Below are 20,695 nucleotides of genomic sequence, written 5' to 3'. Positions count from 1 at the left end.
GCAATACATTGTTAATACTGTCAGGGACACTCTTGTTCTTCCTGTCCTGTTACAGTAAAGTGGATGAAATAAGACATAGGAAACAACATGGCAACAACTTAAGTGGATTCTTTTGTGAATAAATACTTTCAGATGGAAATCATTGCTGCTGATAAGCATCAAGAATTAAAACAAGTTATTCATTGTGGAAAGATGGTATATAATAAAAGTACAGAAGTTTCTAACAGGGCCCAGATTATCGTATTAATAAGCTAGATTCTGTTTCAGTAATGAAATACATGAACTAAATTATTTTTGGGCCACAAAAGTAAAGATGTGTCAAGGAAGATATATTCTCAAAAATAAATGACTTCTTGAATATAAAGCAATGTTTATGAGGGAATTTCCTGGTAGTAATGTTAATGTTCTGATTTTGACAGGGGTTTAGATTGCATATGTATATACATTTGCTGGAACTCATCAAATGATACACTCAAGATTTGGGCATTTCATTGTGTGTAAAATTTACCTCAAAAGGAAAAAAATAATACACATTAAACTCAGGTTAATTATATACACACTGAACTGTTAGGGGAAAGTATATTTATGTCTTTGACTTACTTTGAAATGCATTTAAAAACATCTAAGATGGATTGATGAGTGGATAGAAGGATGGATTGATGGATAGTATAGTGTAGTAGTATACTGTACTATATAGTATAGTAACAATAAAATGGCAGTTGCAGAGTCTAGGTGGTGGGTATACGAATGTTCTCTGTAAAACTCTGAATTTTTCGGTTACATCATCCTTAGGCAGTCTATAGCAACACAGAAGCTGATGTCAGATGTGTGAAGAGTGCTTCAGGATGGTACAATTTTTATAAGAACCTGACTGGTAAAGTATTGACTCTTTGTAGTATAGTCTGTAATGAGAGGAAGAGTGACCATGAAAGTCATTTGAATCACAAGAGCTTCTTTGGTTATCTCACAGCAAAGATTGTAAAAGACTGTTGAATTTAAAGATGGGTGAAACTTTTATTTTTGAGTGAAACTTTTTTAAAATGAAAGGACAAGATATGTCAAATTTGCTGACACTCTTTGTATAACAAGTGGCTATATAATATGCCACCTAGCAGATTGAAAATCAAGCAAGCAAGCAACCAATGGAACACTCTTACTCCATCCCTTCAAAGTAAAGGATATTTTTACAATGAGTGCGAAAGTAACTGCTTCTTAAAAGACAGAGATCAAAATACAGAGTGTTTTTCAAATCATTGCTTGGAAATGTTTCTTTTATCATGTGATTTTTGTCATCAAAGATGTGTATCTTGTGAAAACTTTACTATCTGCACACTTTAAAAAACTTTAACAATATTTTCTATACTGTTAAGAAATCTTCCAAATAGTTTCCTTTGATTGTGAAACCAATTATTAAAAATGTTAAAAGTCAATATATTTTGATTAGTTTACAAGAATAATTAGTTGAGGGGCTTCCCTGGTGGCGCAGTGGTTGAGAATCTGCCTGCTAATGCAGGGGACACGGGTTCGAGCCCTGGTCTGGGAAGATCCCACATGCTGCAGAGCAACTAGGCCCGTGAACCACAACTACTGAGCCTGCACGTCTGGAGCCTGTGCTCCGCAACAAGAGAGGCCGCGATAGTGAGAGGCCCGTGCACCGCGATGAAGAGTGGCCTCCGCTTGCCACAACTAGAGAAAGTCCTCACACAGAAACGAAGACCCAACACAGCCCTAAATAAATAAATAAATACTCCTGTTCTCTGTTTAAAAAAAAAAAAAGAATAATTAGTTGATATGAGGGAAGATGGAAATTTATTAGCCAGAGTTCAACAAAAACTTGATAATTGGAAAAGATATTAAAAAATAATGATTTCCTAAGTACAACAAATCATGTATTTCTTTAATTTCAATCCTTGCAGTTTTGCAATTATCACCTTCTCAACTGTAGAGCCATTGCAATTAAGCACTGAAATAAGCAAAACTTAGGAACTGACATTTCAGTTACTGAATTACAAAATATTTAAATCAATATTTAAAAAACAGCATACATAGTTTTATTTATTTTATTATTATCTTTGCTCCACTAAAAGTGCTAATAAGTTTTTATGAGAGTGAAAAGATCTATACAACTAATATATGTTATGAAACTATTGATTTGTATTGTATTTTAGAATTAAAACAAGATACGAAACTATTTTTAAATGCTTGTAATCTTTATTTTTTAATCCCTATTTCATGTGGTTTTATACTGCATAGAATGTATTAGTAAAATAGTATATATATAATACATATGCATATATTGGAGGTTCATACTAAAATTTTTATTTTTTTTTTGGTTTGTTTGTTGGAGTATGTAATCAAAGAACTTTGGAGTTCTCACTGATCACTCATGATCTGGCACACTGTTATTGCTAGCAGCAATTATTTATCCTAAAAATCTATATCATTGTTTTAGAGATTATAAATCAGCACATGGTTTCTAGCTTGTGAGCCTTTGTTTTTTTTTAATGTTAAGCTTTGATAAATGAAGTTTACCCTTACTCTAAATTCCAAAAACAGTAGTTCTCAAATGTAGAGCAGCATCAGTGTCAACTTACTAGAAACGTAAATTTTCAGGCCCTATTTCAGACCTATTGTTAACCAGAAATGCTGGTCAATGAGCTTGCCAGGTGATTCTAATGTTCACTCATGTTTGAGAACCATTGGCCTCCATGATTTAGACTCCTGGGTCATCCCTTCTTATTTCTTCCTGCTTCATAGTATATCTGAGACAGTTTCTTCAGATCTCGTGTGTCTCAGTCTTAGCTTGGACTTCTGTTCATCTCTACCTGAGATTTTCTTTTCTCCTTTCCTCCTCTTCTTTTCCCTTCTTCCTATTGTGAAAAATTGTTCATTAGTGTTATCCTCACAAAAGGGATAGTGTTCTGGTTCTTAAAATTTGTATGCCACAGCCAGTATGACAAATAGCGTGTTAAAGGGGATATTTTTAATATTTTCAAATTAATTTTTGTTAACTGCTTCCTGTTGGACTCAAATATGCCTGTGATTAACGTCCTATTCTTTTCCATCTATATCCTCTTGTTTTTGAATTTTATAATCTCAAAATAACTTTCCACCAACTAAAATTTTAAAATATACACTTCAAAGTATGAATCACCTAGATTCAGTAATTATTGAATTTTGTTTTATTTGCTTTATCTCTCTTCTGCACAGACACACGCACACACACACACAGACACATACACTTTTTTTCTGATTCATTTGAAATTAAATTGTATATATCAATACCTTTTACTCCTAAATACTTTTAAGAATAAAAATCAAAGTACCTTTTAGTGGGACTAGTACAAATGTACTAGTACTAGTACAAAATTGTTTTGAAAGGCCAATTTATAAAAAATGCTAAACCAATTATTAAAGCCTCTTAAATATTTTCAAGATCTTTCTATAAATGTCTTAATGAGGAAAAGGTATAGAACTCCAAGTTGTGAATTTATAAATGAATCCTCAAGGCTTTCTCAACCAGTTTTTCATCTGAACTACAGAACACAGAGGATGGTCTGGGTGACTATTTTCTCACTTCTCCCAGGGATGGTGCATAACTAGTACCAATTCAGATGGATAGGGGGGAAGTTAATTTATTACATACAAGGGGTGTATTAGAATGTTCTCTCTGGGAACCCAGGTTAGTTGGACTGTATATGTAGCAAGTTCTTAAAAGGATTTTGCTTTGATTAGATTGTAATGTTTATACAAATAACAATTTTTTTTTTAAATTTTAGATTACAGGTCCACCAGGTTGTGGAAAAACTCAGTTTTGTATAATGATGAGCATTTTGGCTACATTACCTACCAACATGGGAGGATTAGAAGGAGCCGTTGTGTACATTGACACGGAGTCAGCATTTAGTGCTGAAAGGTGGGAGATTTTATTATTTTTCATTATAATGCTTTATTTTTGTAACTTATGTACAGCATGTAACATTTACAAGCAAGTTAACATTTTTTATTTTTGAGAATACAGAGTGTTAGATACTGTTTTAAAGGAATTTTCCTTTTAAAATTAACACAGGCAGCAATTTCTTTTTGCCTTTTCTATCCCTTTCTTATTGGTTTGAGTGGGGTTCCTGAATAAGCTGTGTTTTGCAGAAAGTCAGGAAGAAACAAGTTTAAGAAACAGAGAGAGGTATGTAAGTAGAAAATGGAGAAGAGGGAAAGTTAATAAGACAGACAAAAGGTAAGCTGCTTTGTAAGTAATTGCTAGTTGGAAGTAAAATATTAGTGAATGGAAAAATTGCAATTTTCAAAACATTTTTTGCTTGAGAAATATTTTACTTTAATCTTTGAAAGAGTGTGGTATTAAATGCAAGAAACACACCGATGATAAGTATATGCATGCTTAGAATGAAAAGATTTCCTTAGTTTGGCAAGGACCTTTATTTTAACATTCTATGAGAAAGGCATTCAGTCATTTGCGTAACTCTGTATACCTGAAGATAAGTCTGATCTCCTCTTCCCCTGCTCTGATTGATGTTGATAAGTAGCAGTGCTTTATATATCTAGAGAATGACTCAATTCTGCTTTCTTAGCCAAGGTATAGTATAGGTATAGTTCTTTGGGTCTTTCTCTAGTTATGTCACAGTGAATCTTACTTATTTCTCTCTAAGAGTACTACAAAGATCAAAGTGTATTACCTGACCAGATAAATTTCAAATGGATTATTTTGCCTAGAGCTTATTTGCTTTGTTCTACATGTCTTGATTATCTATTCTTTCTAAGTATATGCCACTGGTTTGTCAGCTCTTTGAGTTTGTGTTATATCTTTGTATCTTGAAAGCCAAATCCTACGACTGACACATACTAACTGCTCAGAAAATGTTTGATAAATGAAGGAATTGATAGGTATTGCTCTCAGATCGTGGAATCCAGATACCATTTCCTACTAAAAGGAACGAGGGTTCCATGGGGGAATGGCTGATTCTAGCTATGGAGCAGAAAGTTTTGTTTGTTTGTTTTAGTAAAAGGCAAAAGATTTATTCAATCTGAAGAGAAACTAGCGTATTGGGAGGTTTTTAAGTTGAGTCTGAAACATCTTATCTGATAGCAAGAAAGCTATCAAAGACTAGCTAAGGGAGTGTCAGAAGGACTCTGGAGTCAACCTGAAGAGCTCCCACTGGCCAAAGATGAAACAAATTGAGCACCAGTAGAACAATAATAGAAGTTGATTGAAACACATGGAATATGTTTAAACTCATGAGTCTGTAATATTAAGAAATGAAAAGCAGGACTTCCCTGGTGGCACAGTGGTTGAGAATCCACCTGTCAATGCACGGGTCATGGGTTCGAGCCCTGATCTGGGAAGATGCCACATACCGTGGAGCAACTAAGCCTGTGCACCACACCTACTGAGCCTGCGCTCTAGAGCCCATGAACCACAACTACTGAGCCCGCATGCCACAACTACAGACGCCTGCATGCCTACAGGCTGTGCTCCACAACAAGAGAAGCCACCGCAATTAGAAGCCTGTGCACCACAATGAAGAGTAGCCCCCACTCTCTGCAACTAGAGAAAGCCCATACGCAGCATCGAAGACCCAATGCAGCCAAAAATAAATAAATAAATAAAATGAAAAGCAACAAATTGTTCACCATTGGAGAATTCTGGAGAAGCAACTTATTATTTTGAAAATGAGTTAAAAAAAAAAGGAAATCAACATTTTTTCTCTTTTCAATACGAACTGTATTACTAAGTAACAAATATGTCTTTTTTATGGAAGTATTCCAATAATAAATGATGAAGGAATGATACAATATAACCAAATTATAAACTCTAATAATCTAGTGACCTAGGAACTGAATATTGTGATATAATAAATACATATTGTCATCCTGGTTACTGACAAACGAACTTCTAAAACCTTTGGAATTTCCTGAGTAATAGAGCTGAGAGGAGCATAATTTGTTATTTGTAATTAGCCCCTTTCCAACCATACCTGAGTTTATGCTAATTAGATGACTCTTGGTGGGCCCCTAGATTGCATCTGAAGGGGGCTGGTTGCCAGAGGAACTGGTCATGTGATTATAGGGTTGAACTTTCAGCCCTACCTCCCCAACCTCTGAGGAGGGAAGAGGGACTAGAAATGGATCAATCAGCATTCCCATTTAAAGAATCATGCCCATGTAATGGAATCTCCACAAAACCCTCTAACTGATAGGGTTTGGAGAGCTTCTGGGTTGGTGAACACATTGAGGTGCTGGGGGGGATGGTACTCCCGATTTATAGCTGGTTGGTCTGAAGTACCAGAGGCCCGAGACTTGTGATTGAAGACTGAAGTGGGGGCAGCCTTGTGAATCCGAGCCTTTAACCTGCGGTGTCTGAGTTAACTCCTAGTAGTTAGTGTTAGAATTGAATTGACTTGTAGGACACCCAGTTGGTGTCCATAGGGAATTGGAAAATTGCTTCGTCTAGAAAACCCACACATTTGGTGTCAGAAGTGTTGTGAATAAAAACAGTTCATAAACGGAAAAGTGTGCTAGTATCACAAAAAGGCAACCAGTCATTGTGGTACTTGCTGATGGAAGAATAATCACACCAGAAAGTGATCCAGTTTTCAGATCCAACGACCAGTTTACAACATATACAGAGAAGAGAGCAACACGTGAAACTACATCTCAGGGATGTAATCAGAAAATCCAAACTGTGGAAAACAATAAACAACAATTTTTAGGATTAAAAAAAAAGAGTTGGAGGATAAACCTTTGGATTAAAAGAGACTTAGAAGATGTATCGAGGACATTTAGGTTGCTTCCATATCCTGGCTATTGTAAATAATGCTGCAGAGAACATTGGGGTGCATGTATCTTTTTGAATTATAGTTTTCTCAGGATATATGCCCAGTAGTAGGAGTGCTGGGTCCTATGGTAGTTCTATTTTTAGTTTTTTAGGGAACCTGCATACTGTTCTCTATAGTGGCTGTATCAATTTACATTCCCACCAAGAGTATTACTCAGCCATAAAGAGGAATGAAATTGGGTCATTTGTAGAGATGTGGATGGACCTAGAGTCTGTCATACAGAGTGAAGTAAGTCAGAAAGAGAAAAACAAATATCGTATATTAACGCATATATGTGGAATTTAGAAAAATGGTACAGATAATCCTATTTGCAGGGCAGGAATAGAGATGCAGGCATAGAGAACGGACATGTGGACACAGGGGGGAAGGGGAGGGTGGGATGAATTGGGAGATTAGGATAGACATATATACACTACCATGTGTAAACTAGATAGCTAGTAGGAACCTGTTGTATAGCACAGGGAACTCAGCTTGGTGCTCTGTGATGACCTAGATGTGTGGGATGGGTGGGAGGGAGGTCCGAGAGAGTGGATATAGGTATACATATAGCTGATTCACTTAATTGTACAGCAGAAACTAACATAACATTGTAAAGCAGTTATACTTCAATAAAAAAAAAAATAGAGCTTAAAAAAATGGATTGGGCTTCCCTGGTGGCGCAGTGGTTGAGAGTCCGCCTGCCGATGCAGGGGACACGGGTTCGTGCCCCGGTCCGGGAAGATCCCACATGCCGTGGAGTGGCTGGGCCCGTGAGCCATGGCCGCCGAGCCTGCGCGTCCGGAGCCTGTGCTCGGCAACGGGAGAGGCCACAACAGTGAGAGGCCCGTGTACTGCAAAAAAAAAACCAAAACCAAAACCAAAAAAAATGTATTGCTCACATCACATTGTACACCTTAAACTTACACAATGTTATATATATGTCAATTATATCTCAATAAAGCTGGGAAAAAGACATAGTGATCAATTGTAATGTGATAAACTTATTTGGATCTTTAATAAATAAATGGTAAAAAAAAACAACAGAAGCATAAACATGTGACACCACTGGAAATCTGAACGTTGAAACATTTGATATTAAAGCTGATACAGACAAATATATTTGATGCTAAATCTGGTAAAGACACTGGTTCACTCAGGTTGTCCAGGTGAAAGGTACTCTTTAAAATGCCAATGACTAGCTTTCAACTCATAAGCCAAGAAAGTATTAAATAGCCAATTAGGTAATAAATAGCTAATGTATAAATAGCTCTTACAAAGGTCCTGGGGCATTTGCTTAAAGAATTGAAGGATTAAGGTTATTCTGATAACAGCAGTTTAGTTCACTGTAATTGGATTCTTGCTTTTTTTGCACCACTTTCAAAGCTGAGTTTACAATGTCTTCTTAAACTGTTGCATTATTTCATTGTTATCAGCATTACAGTTCAGAGTAGGTTAAAAACCTATCAGTGAATTAGGTGAAATCCAGTAGCAGGTGACTAGTCTACATTCTCCGTATTAATTTGTGGAGATTTTTGTTTTTCTTTGTCTTTGCATTTAGTCTAATTGGCTACTTTTTGCATTCTCTGTATTAATTATTTTCCTTCATTATCTTTTCCTGCCTATGTACATATTACTTAGTACTTGCATTAGAGGCAGGCTGGAAAATTGAGTGGTAAAATTTTTGTCCCTTTTGTTGGAATCATGTTGCATAATTCACAAGGAACTCTTATGAAGGTCATTTGAAGACAAGGGTTGCGATTTATATTGTTTTTATTTTTCTAGTCTATTCTCCACAACGCTTGAAAAGTGTGATGATCTGGTGCTAGGATCAGGTGGAATCAAAGGTCCCTATGCTCTATGCTCTTTTGTATAGATGCCAGACTTGGTGTTCTTCTAGTGCCTTCTGGAGTTTGTCATGGCAGATCAGAGCATGGAGCTGGCTCTGTGATGCTTGGTCACATTTCATTTGTGCTGTTACAATATTGTTTGATTCCTATTTGGAGTTACTGGGGAAGGTTGGTCAATCAGTTAGCTTTCTCCTGCAAGCAACTGGATACACAAAGAATAGCGGCTTAAACAACAAGAGGTTTATATTTTTCCCCATAGCAGGAAAACCTGAGTAGGTCGTTGCTGGCACTGGTTCTGTCTCTCAGTGATGATAGAGACCTAGGGCTGGTACATTTTAGGCATAATATCCGTTCTGTGCTTGAGTCAGTGAGAATAGAAAGAGCCAATTATATCTTTCATCAGGAAAATATGCTTTTCAGAGTAGCCGCCTCCTCCCTTCTGCTGATTCTCTTTTCACGCTCTGGAATCCTTCTGCAGACTTCTCACTTGGTTACCCCTACATGCAACGGAGGATGGAAAAGTGAGGGCAAAACATATTTGTAACAAGTGTGATGGGGCTGGTTAACATAACTGCTTGAGTAAAATTGGGGTTCCCATAGCAAGGAAGAAGTGGGAATGGATATTGGTAGGTAATTAATAGTGTCTCCCACAACTGGGATAGTTTTTGGACTCAGATAAGAGATAAAGCAGGAAAATATAAGACCCAGAAAGGAATATGCTTTAGCTTTCTGTATGTCTCTGTATGGATAATTGTCTGCATTTTGTCCTTCAAACAAGCTCTCCGAAAAGCACAAATGAGGGCTTCCCTGGTGGCACAGTGGTTAAGAATCCACCTGCCAATGCAGGGGACATGGGTTTGAGCCTTGGTCTGGGAAGATCCCATGGGCTGTAGAGCAACTAAGCCCGCGTGCCGCAACTACTGAACCTACGTGCTGCAACCACCGAAGCCCACATTCCGAGAGCCCACGCTCCACAACAAGAGAAGCCACCGCAGTGAGAAGCCCCCGCACTGCAATGAAGACCCAACGCAGCCAAAAATAAATAAATAAAATAAATGAATTTTAAAAAATCAGTTAAAAAAGAAAAACACAAATGTGAAAGTGAATTGAAGGATTAACATGAAGGAAGATTAAGGGATTAACATATAGAGAATTTAGGGTAAGTGAAAAAAGTGGAAAATAGTTTCTGTCAATAAGTTGCTAGATATCTTTTTATCAAGAAGGAGGAAGAAAACAGAGGAAGAATAAATAAAAATAAGGGAAGTTTAAAATGTATTTAAAAAAAAGAAAGGATTTCCTTGCTGGTGCAGTGGTTAAGAGTCCGCCTGCCAATGCAGGAGACACGGGTCCTAGTCCGGGAGGATTCCACATGCAGCGGAGCAACTAAGCCCATGCGCCACAACTACTGAGACTGAACTCTAGAGCCCGCCAGCCACAACTACTGAGCCCACGTGCCACAACTACTGAAGCCCGCACGCCTAGAGCCCATGCTCCACAACAAGAGAAGCCACCGCAATGAGAAGCCCATGCACCACAACGAAGAGTAGCCCCTGCTTGCCACAACTAGAGAAAGCCTGCACGCAGCAACGAAGACCCAACGCAGCCTAAAATTAAAGAAAGAAAGAAAGAAAAGAAAAAAGAAAACCTTGAGGTGATATACTTAAAAGCACTTTGGAATGCTTAGTTATATGTTTCTTTAAAGCAATACACTAGCTAGCTCATTTTTACATATTTTTGAGAAGTATGTTAATCATGCTTGTTCATCACAGGCTGCAATTGTATTTCTGTACTGCTTAATAATTAGGTAATAGTATACTCTGGTGCTAAACCCTCAGGTACTCAGGGACTGCCTTGGGGAGAGGGGAATGCTAAACAGGCAGAGTTCTGGATCTCCTTCTTCTGATTGATTCAGGAAAAGTCTGTTTTTATTTGTTTTACCTATTGGACTTTGCTTAGGGTCTCATATAGTCTTAGATGCTATATGCTGTACATACCTTGAGAATAGAGATAAATAGGTTAGTGACCTGTCTATGGAAATTTTGGCAGCCGTGAAAATTCCAGTATACATGAATTGAATGAATACTATATTATCCCTATTGGGGATAATTAGAAAAAGATGGAACTGGAGGTTAAGAATAAAAAAGGAAGGTAATATGGATGGTAGTAGTAATAGAAATTTTTGAAATAAAACTTTGGGAGAAATAAAATGGATAAAGGAAAATAAAGCAGTCTTAGAACTGCAAGTGGAATGTGTGTGAGGAAGACGGAGGGATCTGGGGAAGCAGGAGATGGGACCCAGGACCCTGGAAGGTGGAGACTTGGGGAGGTGGGACATAGAATTGGAATTGTAAGAGGCAGAAGTAGACATTCCTGAGATGTCATGAAATCAGAAGAGCTTTGAAAACTAGGAAGAAAGATGTAGTCCAACAGGGGAGGAAGAAAATCAAGTAATCACAAAATTGTAAAATTATAACTATTATAACTAAGTATACAGAGGAGAGGTATGTGTTGTGTTGGTACCATGTGGAAGCAATGGCCAAGCTTAGATCTGAAGGAAGTTTTGTACTTGGTGTTAATGTCATTTCTGAGGGTGCCAAGTACCCTACAGCCAGTTCCCTTTAATTCCTACCAAACTACCTAGAGTATCACTCGTTCTGAACCAGTGTATCAGGGAGAGGCATGAAGTGGTAGTGCCCAGCATGACTTCGGCTGATTCTGGAGGCAATACCAGTGTGGTCTTAGGGCCATTTACCTACTTGCTAGTTGGTACAAATCCAGATATTTAACCCAGGGGGCAAACAACAGGGGAGATAAATTCCCTTTTACCGTTTTTTGAGATGGTTTCATGAGTCTGAGTAGGTTTTTCTTAGTTCAGTTCCAGCTGTCCTATCATTTGTGAATCGAGGTGAATTAGTGGTGAGGGAGATCCTGAAGAGTTTTTATGATAGAAAATGAAAATTAGTCATAAGTACTTATTATCACTAAAACAAAACATTGGAATATTCTGGAATCTGTAAGGAACTAATAGATTCACGTTATTATACTTTGTAATACCACAGTATGAAGCAAGTACATATTGAATTAATCAACAGGACAGTATTACATGAAGCTTTGAGAAACCATAAACTTATATTTCAGCACATTTATGATGTTAGATTTCAACTAGAATTTTGGAAAAGTTTTTTTTTTTTTTTACATTAAGCATGTGTTTGGTTTCAAGTTGGCACGTGGTCACTAATGTAAAGCTTTTCTTTTATAAAAGAGCTGTGAAGTAACAGGAGGAACTTATAACAAAAACCTTGATCTGAATCCAGTCTTCTCCACTTTAGTGAATGGTAATTCCATTTCTCCAGCTGCTCATCCGATTAGTCAAGAAATCCCTTCGATCCTCTATGGAACTGTATCTGGAGTGCAGTTACTTCTAATCACCTGATCTGTTCTCTAGGTCAAGTCATCATCTCTATCTGGATGACAGGCACTAGCTGATCTTGCTGTCACCCTTGCCCCTCCATAGCCTCTTCTACATTTGGTAGCTAGAGTGATTCTTTAAGAAAAGAAAAGAAGTTGGATCACATCAGTCCTGATCCTAGGTTTCGCATTTTGCTAAATGAAATCTAACCCCCCCCCAAAAAAAACCCACAAACGTAAAAATCTTATGTGATCTTGGCCCCTGGCTAGCTCTCTCACCTTATTTCCTTTTATCCCACCTCTTGGTTCCTGTGTCCCAGCTACTACAAGCCTCCTTGTTACTCCTGCAACACCCCAGGCATCTTCCCACATGTGGACTTTTGCACTTGCTGTAATTCTCTTTTCCTGTGTGCTGTTTCACTGGATAGCCACATGGTTCACTTTCTCATCTCCCTTAAACCTTTGCTCAAATGTCACCGTGTTAAAGAGGCTTTCCCAGACTACCCTCCATGAAATAGCTCTTACTTCTGTCTGTCACAATCTGTTCCCTTAACCTGATTCACTTTTCTTTAAAGCACATATTATCCGACATGTTAATATATATTTATTTGTTTGTCTTTCTCAGTAGCATGTAAGTTCCATGAGGGAAGGATTTTTTTGTTTTGTTTTCTTGTTGTTGTTCATAGCTGTATCCTTAGCTCCTAGAATGGTGCCTCGCATATTAGGTCCTCAAATATTGAATGAATGAATCTTAAATGCATCTTTTGAAAAGAGTACTTTTAATAAAAAAGATGTCCACTAGATGGCACTGCTTTCAAATTTTATGTAATTAATGTCTGGGAGGAAAACATCTTTTCTTTCGGTGGCTGTAACCAAAAAAGATCTTTGTGGTGAAGATTGTCATAAGAAATTCTACGATTAATGTGAGGCATATAGAATACTACATTTGTATTTGGTTTTTGATTTATATATTTTTAGATACTTTTTCTAAAATGAAAAACATTTGGAGAAACGTATAGAAAATGACAGCATATTCGTGTATAAATGTCCATTTGATACAGGTATTCAGCATGATAACTGTGGATAAGGTTAGTTCAGGTCCACACATTGCCCACCCTCCTTCTGAGGTGTCTTTAATGGAATGAGAGAGAGAAATAGTTTCCAGAGCCTTTGACTATCAAGCTGCTTGCTGGTTGAAATCCAGCCTAGTGTTAGATTCAGAAAATTATTATTGTCTGTCAGCTGTTCAGTTGTTGTTGCCAATGACTTAGGTACTCTCAGTCTGGTTCCTAATCGACTGGGTATCCAAATTTTGAAAAACTTCCATGTTTCTGGCAGGTGTCACCTATCCTATTAAAAATCAGCAGGTTCCAAGTGTCAGAGCTTTTTATCTGACTTCTCTGACTAGCACTAAACTCAGCAAATAGTTGCCCTAATCAAGAAATTTACACATTTTCCCCAGACTCTCAAAATTTGCCCGTTCTGCTTTGCCAGTGTCATCTCATTTCTTCTTGCTTTCATCACTTACCTCATTTCCTCCTTTTTTTCTAGTCCCTGTGCCTCCCTCTCTCAAGTACTTTTCCTGAATGGTCATTTGATCCATTCTGTACTCAACTTTTTACACAACTTTCGGTACTATTCCTTACTCCTAAAGTAATTTTTCCTCTTCTTTTTCAAACCAATGATGCCTTATCTTTTCACATTGTTCAAAATATACTTTTTTGTTTGTTTGTTTGTTTGCGGTACGCAGGCCTCTCACTGTTGTGGCCCCTCCCGTTGCGGGCCACAGGCTCTGGACGCCAGGCTCAGCGGCCATGGCTCACTGGCCCAGCTGCTCCACGGCATGTGGGATCTTCCCGGACCGGAGCACGAACCCGTGTCCCCTGCATCGGCAGGCGGACTCTCAAACACTGCGCCACCAGGGAAGCCCCCAAAATATACTTTTTAAGGAATGTTATTAACTAGTTTTATTTTTTTTCTTTCCTGTTTTAGAGTTTCTCTTTCATTTCTGAGTATGGCATATGTGAGGAACTTATTTTATCTCTTTAACATTCTCAGCTTCTTCTTGGAGCTCATTAACTATTTAGAAATGAAAACACTATTCTTTTATACTTTTGTGTTGTTAAATGGAACATAAAATATAGGATGGTTTTAGTATATATAGTCCTTCCTCCCAGTCACCCTTGGATGGCTAAGTATGGGGCTGATAAGGTATCATTTTAAATAGGAGACAATTACACTCAAAGATTTACATTTTGTATTTTTAGCCTGAAATATTTGAAATTTCTAATAACGATTATAGTTGCATCTGTTTCAACTTGTCACTCTCTAATACTTGGCCTACCCCATGCATTAGATCTAGCTTTGAGGTTGGAATTCAGTGTTTAGAAAATAATTTTTTGTTTACTAAGGAAATATTGGACACATCCATTTGTTTAGAAAATAGTTTCCTGTTTACCAAAGCACTTATTTTGTATGTATTTAAGTTTTAATTGAGAAAACATATTTTTCTGGTCTGAGACATGGAGATTTACTGATATCTGATTATTAGAATGATAATATTCTATATTCAAATATATTTCATTTCTGAAAATGAAAGCATTTTTCTTATTTACTAAACATATGGTGCTAGTCAAATTTTCATTTATAAAAAAACATATTTTTATGTTGAACCTCAGAGATATTGCTTGCTCAGCATTAGATGAGATTAAGAGCCCTTGCTAGGCGTGTGCTCTGACTGGTAATCTCTTTTAGTGCTTACAAACAAGGGCTTACATTCCATAATTGTATATGAAGCCATCTTGCTTATACCTGCTCTTTTTTTTTTTAATACCTGTTCTATTGATAAGGCTTTTTTTCCAGTGTTACTTATGGCTTATGAGTTTCCTAAGTAAAATTTATGTGGCCTTAAATATTGACTATTTTTATTTATTTATTTATTTTAATTTTTTGGTACAATTTTTAAAGGTTACTTTCCATTTAGTTATTACAAAATATTGGCTACATTCCCCATGTTGTACAATATACCCTCGAGCCTATCTTAAACCCAGTAGTTTGAACCTCCCACACTCCCAACCCTATATTGCCCCTCCCCTCCCCTCCCCACTGGTAACCACTAGTTTGTTCTCTGTATCTATGAGTCTGCCTGTTTTTTGTTATATTCACTAGTTTGTTGTATTTTTTTAGATTCCACATATAGGTGATATACAGTATTCATCTTTCTCTGTCTGACTCATTTCACTTAGCATAATGCCCTCTATTCATGTTGCTGCAAATGGCAAAAAAATATTGACTGTTTTTGCTTGTGCTATTTTTTCCTCCACAGACTGGTTGAGATAGCAGAATCTCGTTTTCCCAGATATTTTAACACTGAAGAAAAATTACTTTTGACAAGCAGTAAAGTTCATCTTTATCGGGAACTCAGCTGTGATGAAGTTCTACAAAGGTATGCTGTCTTAGATTTTGGTATTTTAGTAATACTTTGAAGATTTATTTTTTGTTTTTCATGTTTTCAGCTTCTGAGTAAAAAAAAGTCCCTACAAATTAGGATTATGAGAAATAATTATTTCAGTGTTCTTCATTTACTACTATTGGTTGAAGTATTTCTTTAAAAATGAAAAATATTTTAAATGAATAAAATGTTTTAGATTTAACTAATTAAGTGGTATGTTACCTACTGTTCCATTAACAAATTACCCCAAAGTTTAGCAGCTTAAAGCAGTAAACATCTGTTATCTCACATAGTTTTTGAGGGTTAGGTATCTGGGAATGGCTTAGCTGAGTATTTCAGGCTCAGGGTTGCTCAAGAGCTTGCAGTTAAGCTGTTGGCCAGGGTTGTAGTCATCTCAAGGGTCACCTGAGGCTGGAGAATCTTAGAGAATTCCAGGATCATTCATGTAGTTGCTGGAAGGCCTCCCTTCCTTCCTGGAGAGGCCTCTAGTTCTCACTGTGTGGGTCTCTCCATAGGGCTGCTTACAACATGTTGTTGACTGAAAAAAAAAAAAAAGCACACAACCTAGAAGTTGAGAATTATGTTTTATTCAGAAGACATACTGAGGACTTAAGCCTAGGAGGCAGCCTCTCAGATAGCTCTGAGGGACTGCTCCAAAGAGGTAAGGGAGAAGCCAGGATATAGGAGTTTTTGCAACAAAAACAAGGTAGTTGAAACATCAAAAAATTACTGTTAATTAAAGAAAAAACAAACATTTTGAGTTAATGAATTTAGCACTTTTGTATGTATGGGAAGATGCAAGAGTTTGGGCTATTGAAATCATTCCTTTGATATGCACCTTAACTGTCTAGGGCCAGTATCTTGCTTTTCTCTATTCTGAATTCCCTCAAGGTGCACAGTCAGGGCAGCTGCCGTGGCTGATGGCTTGATGGCCTCAACATCCTTTGTTTACTGATGTGGCAGGTGACATTTTTGGTCCACAATGGTGTCTTGCGTCTGCCAGAGCCAGTGCTCTGAGAGAGAGTGGGCAAGTAAGAAGGAGCCCAAGATGGATGCTGTAGTCCTTCACAACCTACTCTCAGAAATGGTGTACTGTCATTTTGTCATATGCTATTGGTCCACAGGACAACCCTGGTACAATGTGGGAGGGGACTCCACAAGGATGTGAATACCAGGAGGTGGGAGTAAATAGGGACCATTTTGGAGCTGGGCTACGGCAAGCAGTTTTGCTCTAAACTGGAGCTTTAGCAGTATCATAAGAAAACCAAGGGGGCTTCCCTGGTGGTGCAGTGGTTGAGAATCTGCCTGCCAATGCAGGGGACACGGGTTCGAGCCCTGGTCTGGGAAGATCCCACATACCGCAGAGCAACTGGGCCCGTGAGCCACAACTACTGAGCCTGCGTGTCTGGAGCCTGTGCTCCGCAACAAGAGAGGCCGCGACAGTGAGAGGCCCACACACCTCAATGAAGAGTGGCCCCCGCTTGCCACAACTAGAGAAAGCCCTCGCACAGAAACGAAGACCCAACACAGCCAAAATAAATAAATTAATTAATTTTAAAAAAAGTGGATAAGCAGTAAAATCTACATTTGAACTGATACAAATTGTCAGAAGAGAAATAAATATCGACACGTTTCACATTTGATGTAGATTAGATAAATGTTTGATTAAAAAGAAAAGGAAACCAAGGAGTGAAGCTAAATGAAAACATTTTGGCCTATTTCCCGAAGTGTGCAATATATATAGAAGAGCTGAAAATAATGTATGTTTATTGACTATCTGCAATAATTACTGCAACTTAGGGAAGAATAATTTGTTGTTTTAAAGGTAGTTAACCTTTCCATGCCCTATTTTTTAAAATTATACCTTAAATTTATCCACTATTTTATAAATTCTGCTTTTACAGGATTGAATCCTTGGAAGAAGAAATTATTTCAAAAGGAGTTAAACTTGTGATTATCGACTCTGTTGCTTCTGTGGTAAGAAAGGAGTTTGATACACAACTTCAGGGCAACATGAGAGAAAGGAACAAGTTCTTGGCGAGAGAAGCAGCCTCTTTGAAGTATTTGGCTGAGGAATTTTCAATCCCAGTAAGTTTTTCTTTTTCTCTTTTTTTCCTCTTTCTTTCTTTTTTTCCTTTCTTTTATATTTTCACTAACTTATAACATCAAATAATAAAATTAAAAGGAAATTAAAACATGACTTTTTAATGGTAGCACAGTCTAATTGCTATAGCAAATACCACCATCTTCTAAAATTTGTTCATCTCTTGAGATTATTTCGTCCTTTTCACAATTTGAGCCTAAGAAGATTTAAATATTGTTTTCCAAAGTTCCTATAGTCAGTACTTTTCTTCCCTCTCATTGTTTAGTCTTTGTGCATGTTTTTATATTACTTTTATCACACTGAGATAAGTAATAAGTATTAAAACTCCATGAAATTGCCTGTGTCTGTTTCTATACAGCTTTTTTTTTTTATGGCAGAAGTTGTCAGTTTTATAAGTATTTAAGGTTTAGATATTGTTATTGTGTTCAGTGCTGTTTTGTACACCATAGGATTTGGTTTGCTTCAAAAGCCAGAGGTTGATTTTTTAGGGTGTTTGGAGTGATAGTAATGAAAGCGTAAGTAAGGAAAACTTGAAAAATTACTCTTGGCATGACTTTCAGTAGTGGGAATTGTGATCAGGAAATCTGAAGATGAGGTGTATTTCAAGGGTTTGTGCTGGGTAAGCTATGAGTACTAAGTTATATTCCCGTTAGCAGTGTGTGGGAGAGTGCAGCTTGCTCTGAAGTCTCACCAACATTTAGCATTGTCAGGCTTTTCAATTTTAGCCATGCATCATCTCAACAGAAGATAGGAAAATTCCTTAAACTGAGATAAAATTTAGTGATGATTTTATAATTTTTAGATTTGTTTGGAAAATTAAAACCTTGGATCTTTGTAACATAGAGAATATGTACTGTTAGTGGAAACTACCACATAGCCTTTGAGATTGATAAACCTAAGCAAGAATCGAGGGGGAAAATGTGGCATTCAAAAAGTTCTACATGTTTTAATGGCTTTTAAATTCATATTTTGGATTATATGGTATAATTCCTGGTGAATCGAGTGCTGTAAAGCTTATCTTGGATCATGCTTATCTTTTAAATTTTATTATAGTTGCTTAAAAGGACAAATTCAAATCCATATTTTCCCTGGTCAAGGAGAATAAGGAAATTTAAAAAATATTTTATAGAGTTACTTGATTGAATGGAAAAGTTAAGTATATATGTTTATTTTATTCATATTGTTGTGTGACTTAATCTTGTGTAAAATATGAAAATTCACTTTTTAAAAGTTATATTTGTTTGTTTTTATTTATTTAAAATATTTATTTATTTGGTTGCGCCGGGTCTTAGTTGTGGCAGGCAGGCTCCTTAGTTGTGGCATGCAAACTCTTAGTTGCGGCACGCATGTGGGATCTAGCCCTGACCTGGGCCTCCTGCATTGGGAGCGTGGAGTCTTATCCACTGGGCCACCAGGGAAGTCCCTGTCTGCTTTTAAATTGTAATTGTAGGCTAATGTATTTCAGTTTTTTCTGAGGTGATTATTTATTTTCCTGAGTGAGAAAGGGGCTGTGCTTTTCTTTGTTTTTAATAGAGCCCTCTGAAAGAATAGGTACTTAGTATCCTCATATCCTTCTGTCTTTGCCTTTGTTTTTCTGTTCAGAGGTAAATGCAGAATATAACATGTACTTATGTAACACAGTATGATATTGGTTTTTCTGACAAATCAGTATTGGTTTTAGAAGGCTTTTGAAAAATACTTCCTTTAGGAAATCTCAGAATTTTCCTAGCCTAATTACCTCACTTAAATGGAAAATCATAAACTTTTAAGCTTTTATGCTATACTTTGAAAAGGTGGCTTCATATGGAAGTAAATGCCTTAAAAGGTGTGTTGTTTTCTGGTTCATTATACCTTTCAAATTAGCAAACCTTATGCTTCCTGGTACTTAAACGTGCCAACAAACATTCCTGCCCCAAGAAGTGTTTGCTGTTCCTCAGCCTGGAGTATCCATTATCCATATTGTCTCCTGTTATTAGTGAGGGCTTCCCTGACCATATAAGTATTAACCACACTCCCTGCCTCTCCATGTCTCTTATTATGCTTTATGTTCCTCCATCATAGTTTTCACCCTCTAGCATTATATATTTATGTTTATTGTTTGTGTGACCTCACCACCCCATAGTACGGTTAAAGGGATTCTGTCTACTTTGTTCATGGCTTTATTCTCAGTACCAGGAATAGTGCCTAACACATAGTAGGCACTCAGTAAATGTTTTTGAATGTATGAGTTTAGATACTGCTTTTCTTCTTAGACTTGATTTAATCTTATGTATGTTTATACTGAACTTAAATTTTATCATTTGCTTTTATCTTTACTTTGATCCTATCTTTAATATTGTTTACTATTTATAATAGTAATAAAATATAACTTTAGATGGCAGAATCTTATCATATGGGATCTGGACTCAGTTCACACTGGTGTCTTATAGGAAGAAAAAGAATTCTTAAGATTCTTAAACTTGGAAAAGGCTTTAGAGATCTAGATAGTATCACAGAACCAGGAATTAGAAGAGATTTATCTCAGTTTAGTAAAACTGTGGTAAGTGAATGTCTGATGGCCTCTGAAGATTGGGTAGAAAGCCAAGCATTCCAGCCTGTTCTTTGGCTGTGGATCTGAGATGGTGGACAGGGCCAGGATGCCTGGCATTTTGATACACTCTAGATATCTTCATTCAAATGAGAGTAAAGAGTAAAACCAACTTGGCTGTGGGTTGAGTACTTCATTGAATTTAAATATTTCTCTACAGTGAACTTTCAGTGCTTTTAAAATGTGGGGAAAAAGCTTAAAATATAATTTGTATTTAATTTCGATTGTCACATTGTGTATATATTTGTGTATGGTATGTACAGTTGTCCCTCAGTATCTGCAGAGGCTTGCTTCCAGGACCCCTGCAGATACCAAAATCTGCAGATGTTCAAGTCCCTTATATAAAATGGTTGTCCTCCTTATCCGTGGGTTTTGTGTCCAGGGTTTTGCATCAAAAATTCTCCAAGGAAACACAACATTGTAAAGCAACTATACTCCAATAAAAATTAATAAAAAATTAAAAACTAA

At 37.0% G+C, this 20,695-nt stretch overlaps 1 protein-coding gene across 7 annotated transcripts in view; it reads left to right on the top strand.

Annotated features, from left to right (window-relative positions):
• Nucleotides 1–20,695, top strand: part of RAD51B (RAD51 paralog B) — a 687,571-nt gene that overhangs the window by 37,648 nt on the left and 629,228 nt on the right. For all 7 annotated transcript variants that reach the window (XM_079913113.1, XM_079913114.1, XM_079913115.1 and 4 more), the window contains 3 exons: nucleotides 3,780–3,916; nucleotides 15,411–15,530; nucleotides 17,441–17,624. In XM_079913113.1, the coding sequence (XP_079769239.1) occupies nucleotides 3,780–3,916; nucleotides 15,411–15,530; nucleotides 17,441–17,624 (441 nt within the window). The remainder of the gene's footprint in view (nucleotides 1–3,779; nucleotides 3,917–15,410; nucleotides 15,531–17,440; nucleotides 17,625–20,695) is intronic.

This window comes from Stenella coeruleoalba, assembly GCF_951394435.1.
Source record: "Stenella coeruleoalba genome assembly, chromosome: 2".
Classification (NCBI taxonomy): Eukaryota; Metazoa; Chordata; class Mammalia; order Artiodactyla; family Delphinidae; genus Stenella; species Stenella coeruleoalba.
The sequence above is the reverse complement of the archived record's forward strand: the minus strand, read 5'-3'. Positions and strand labels throughout refer to the sequence as shown.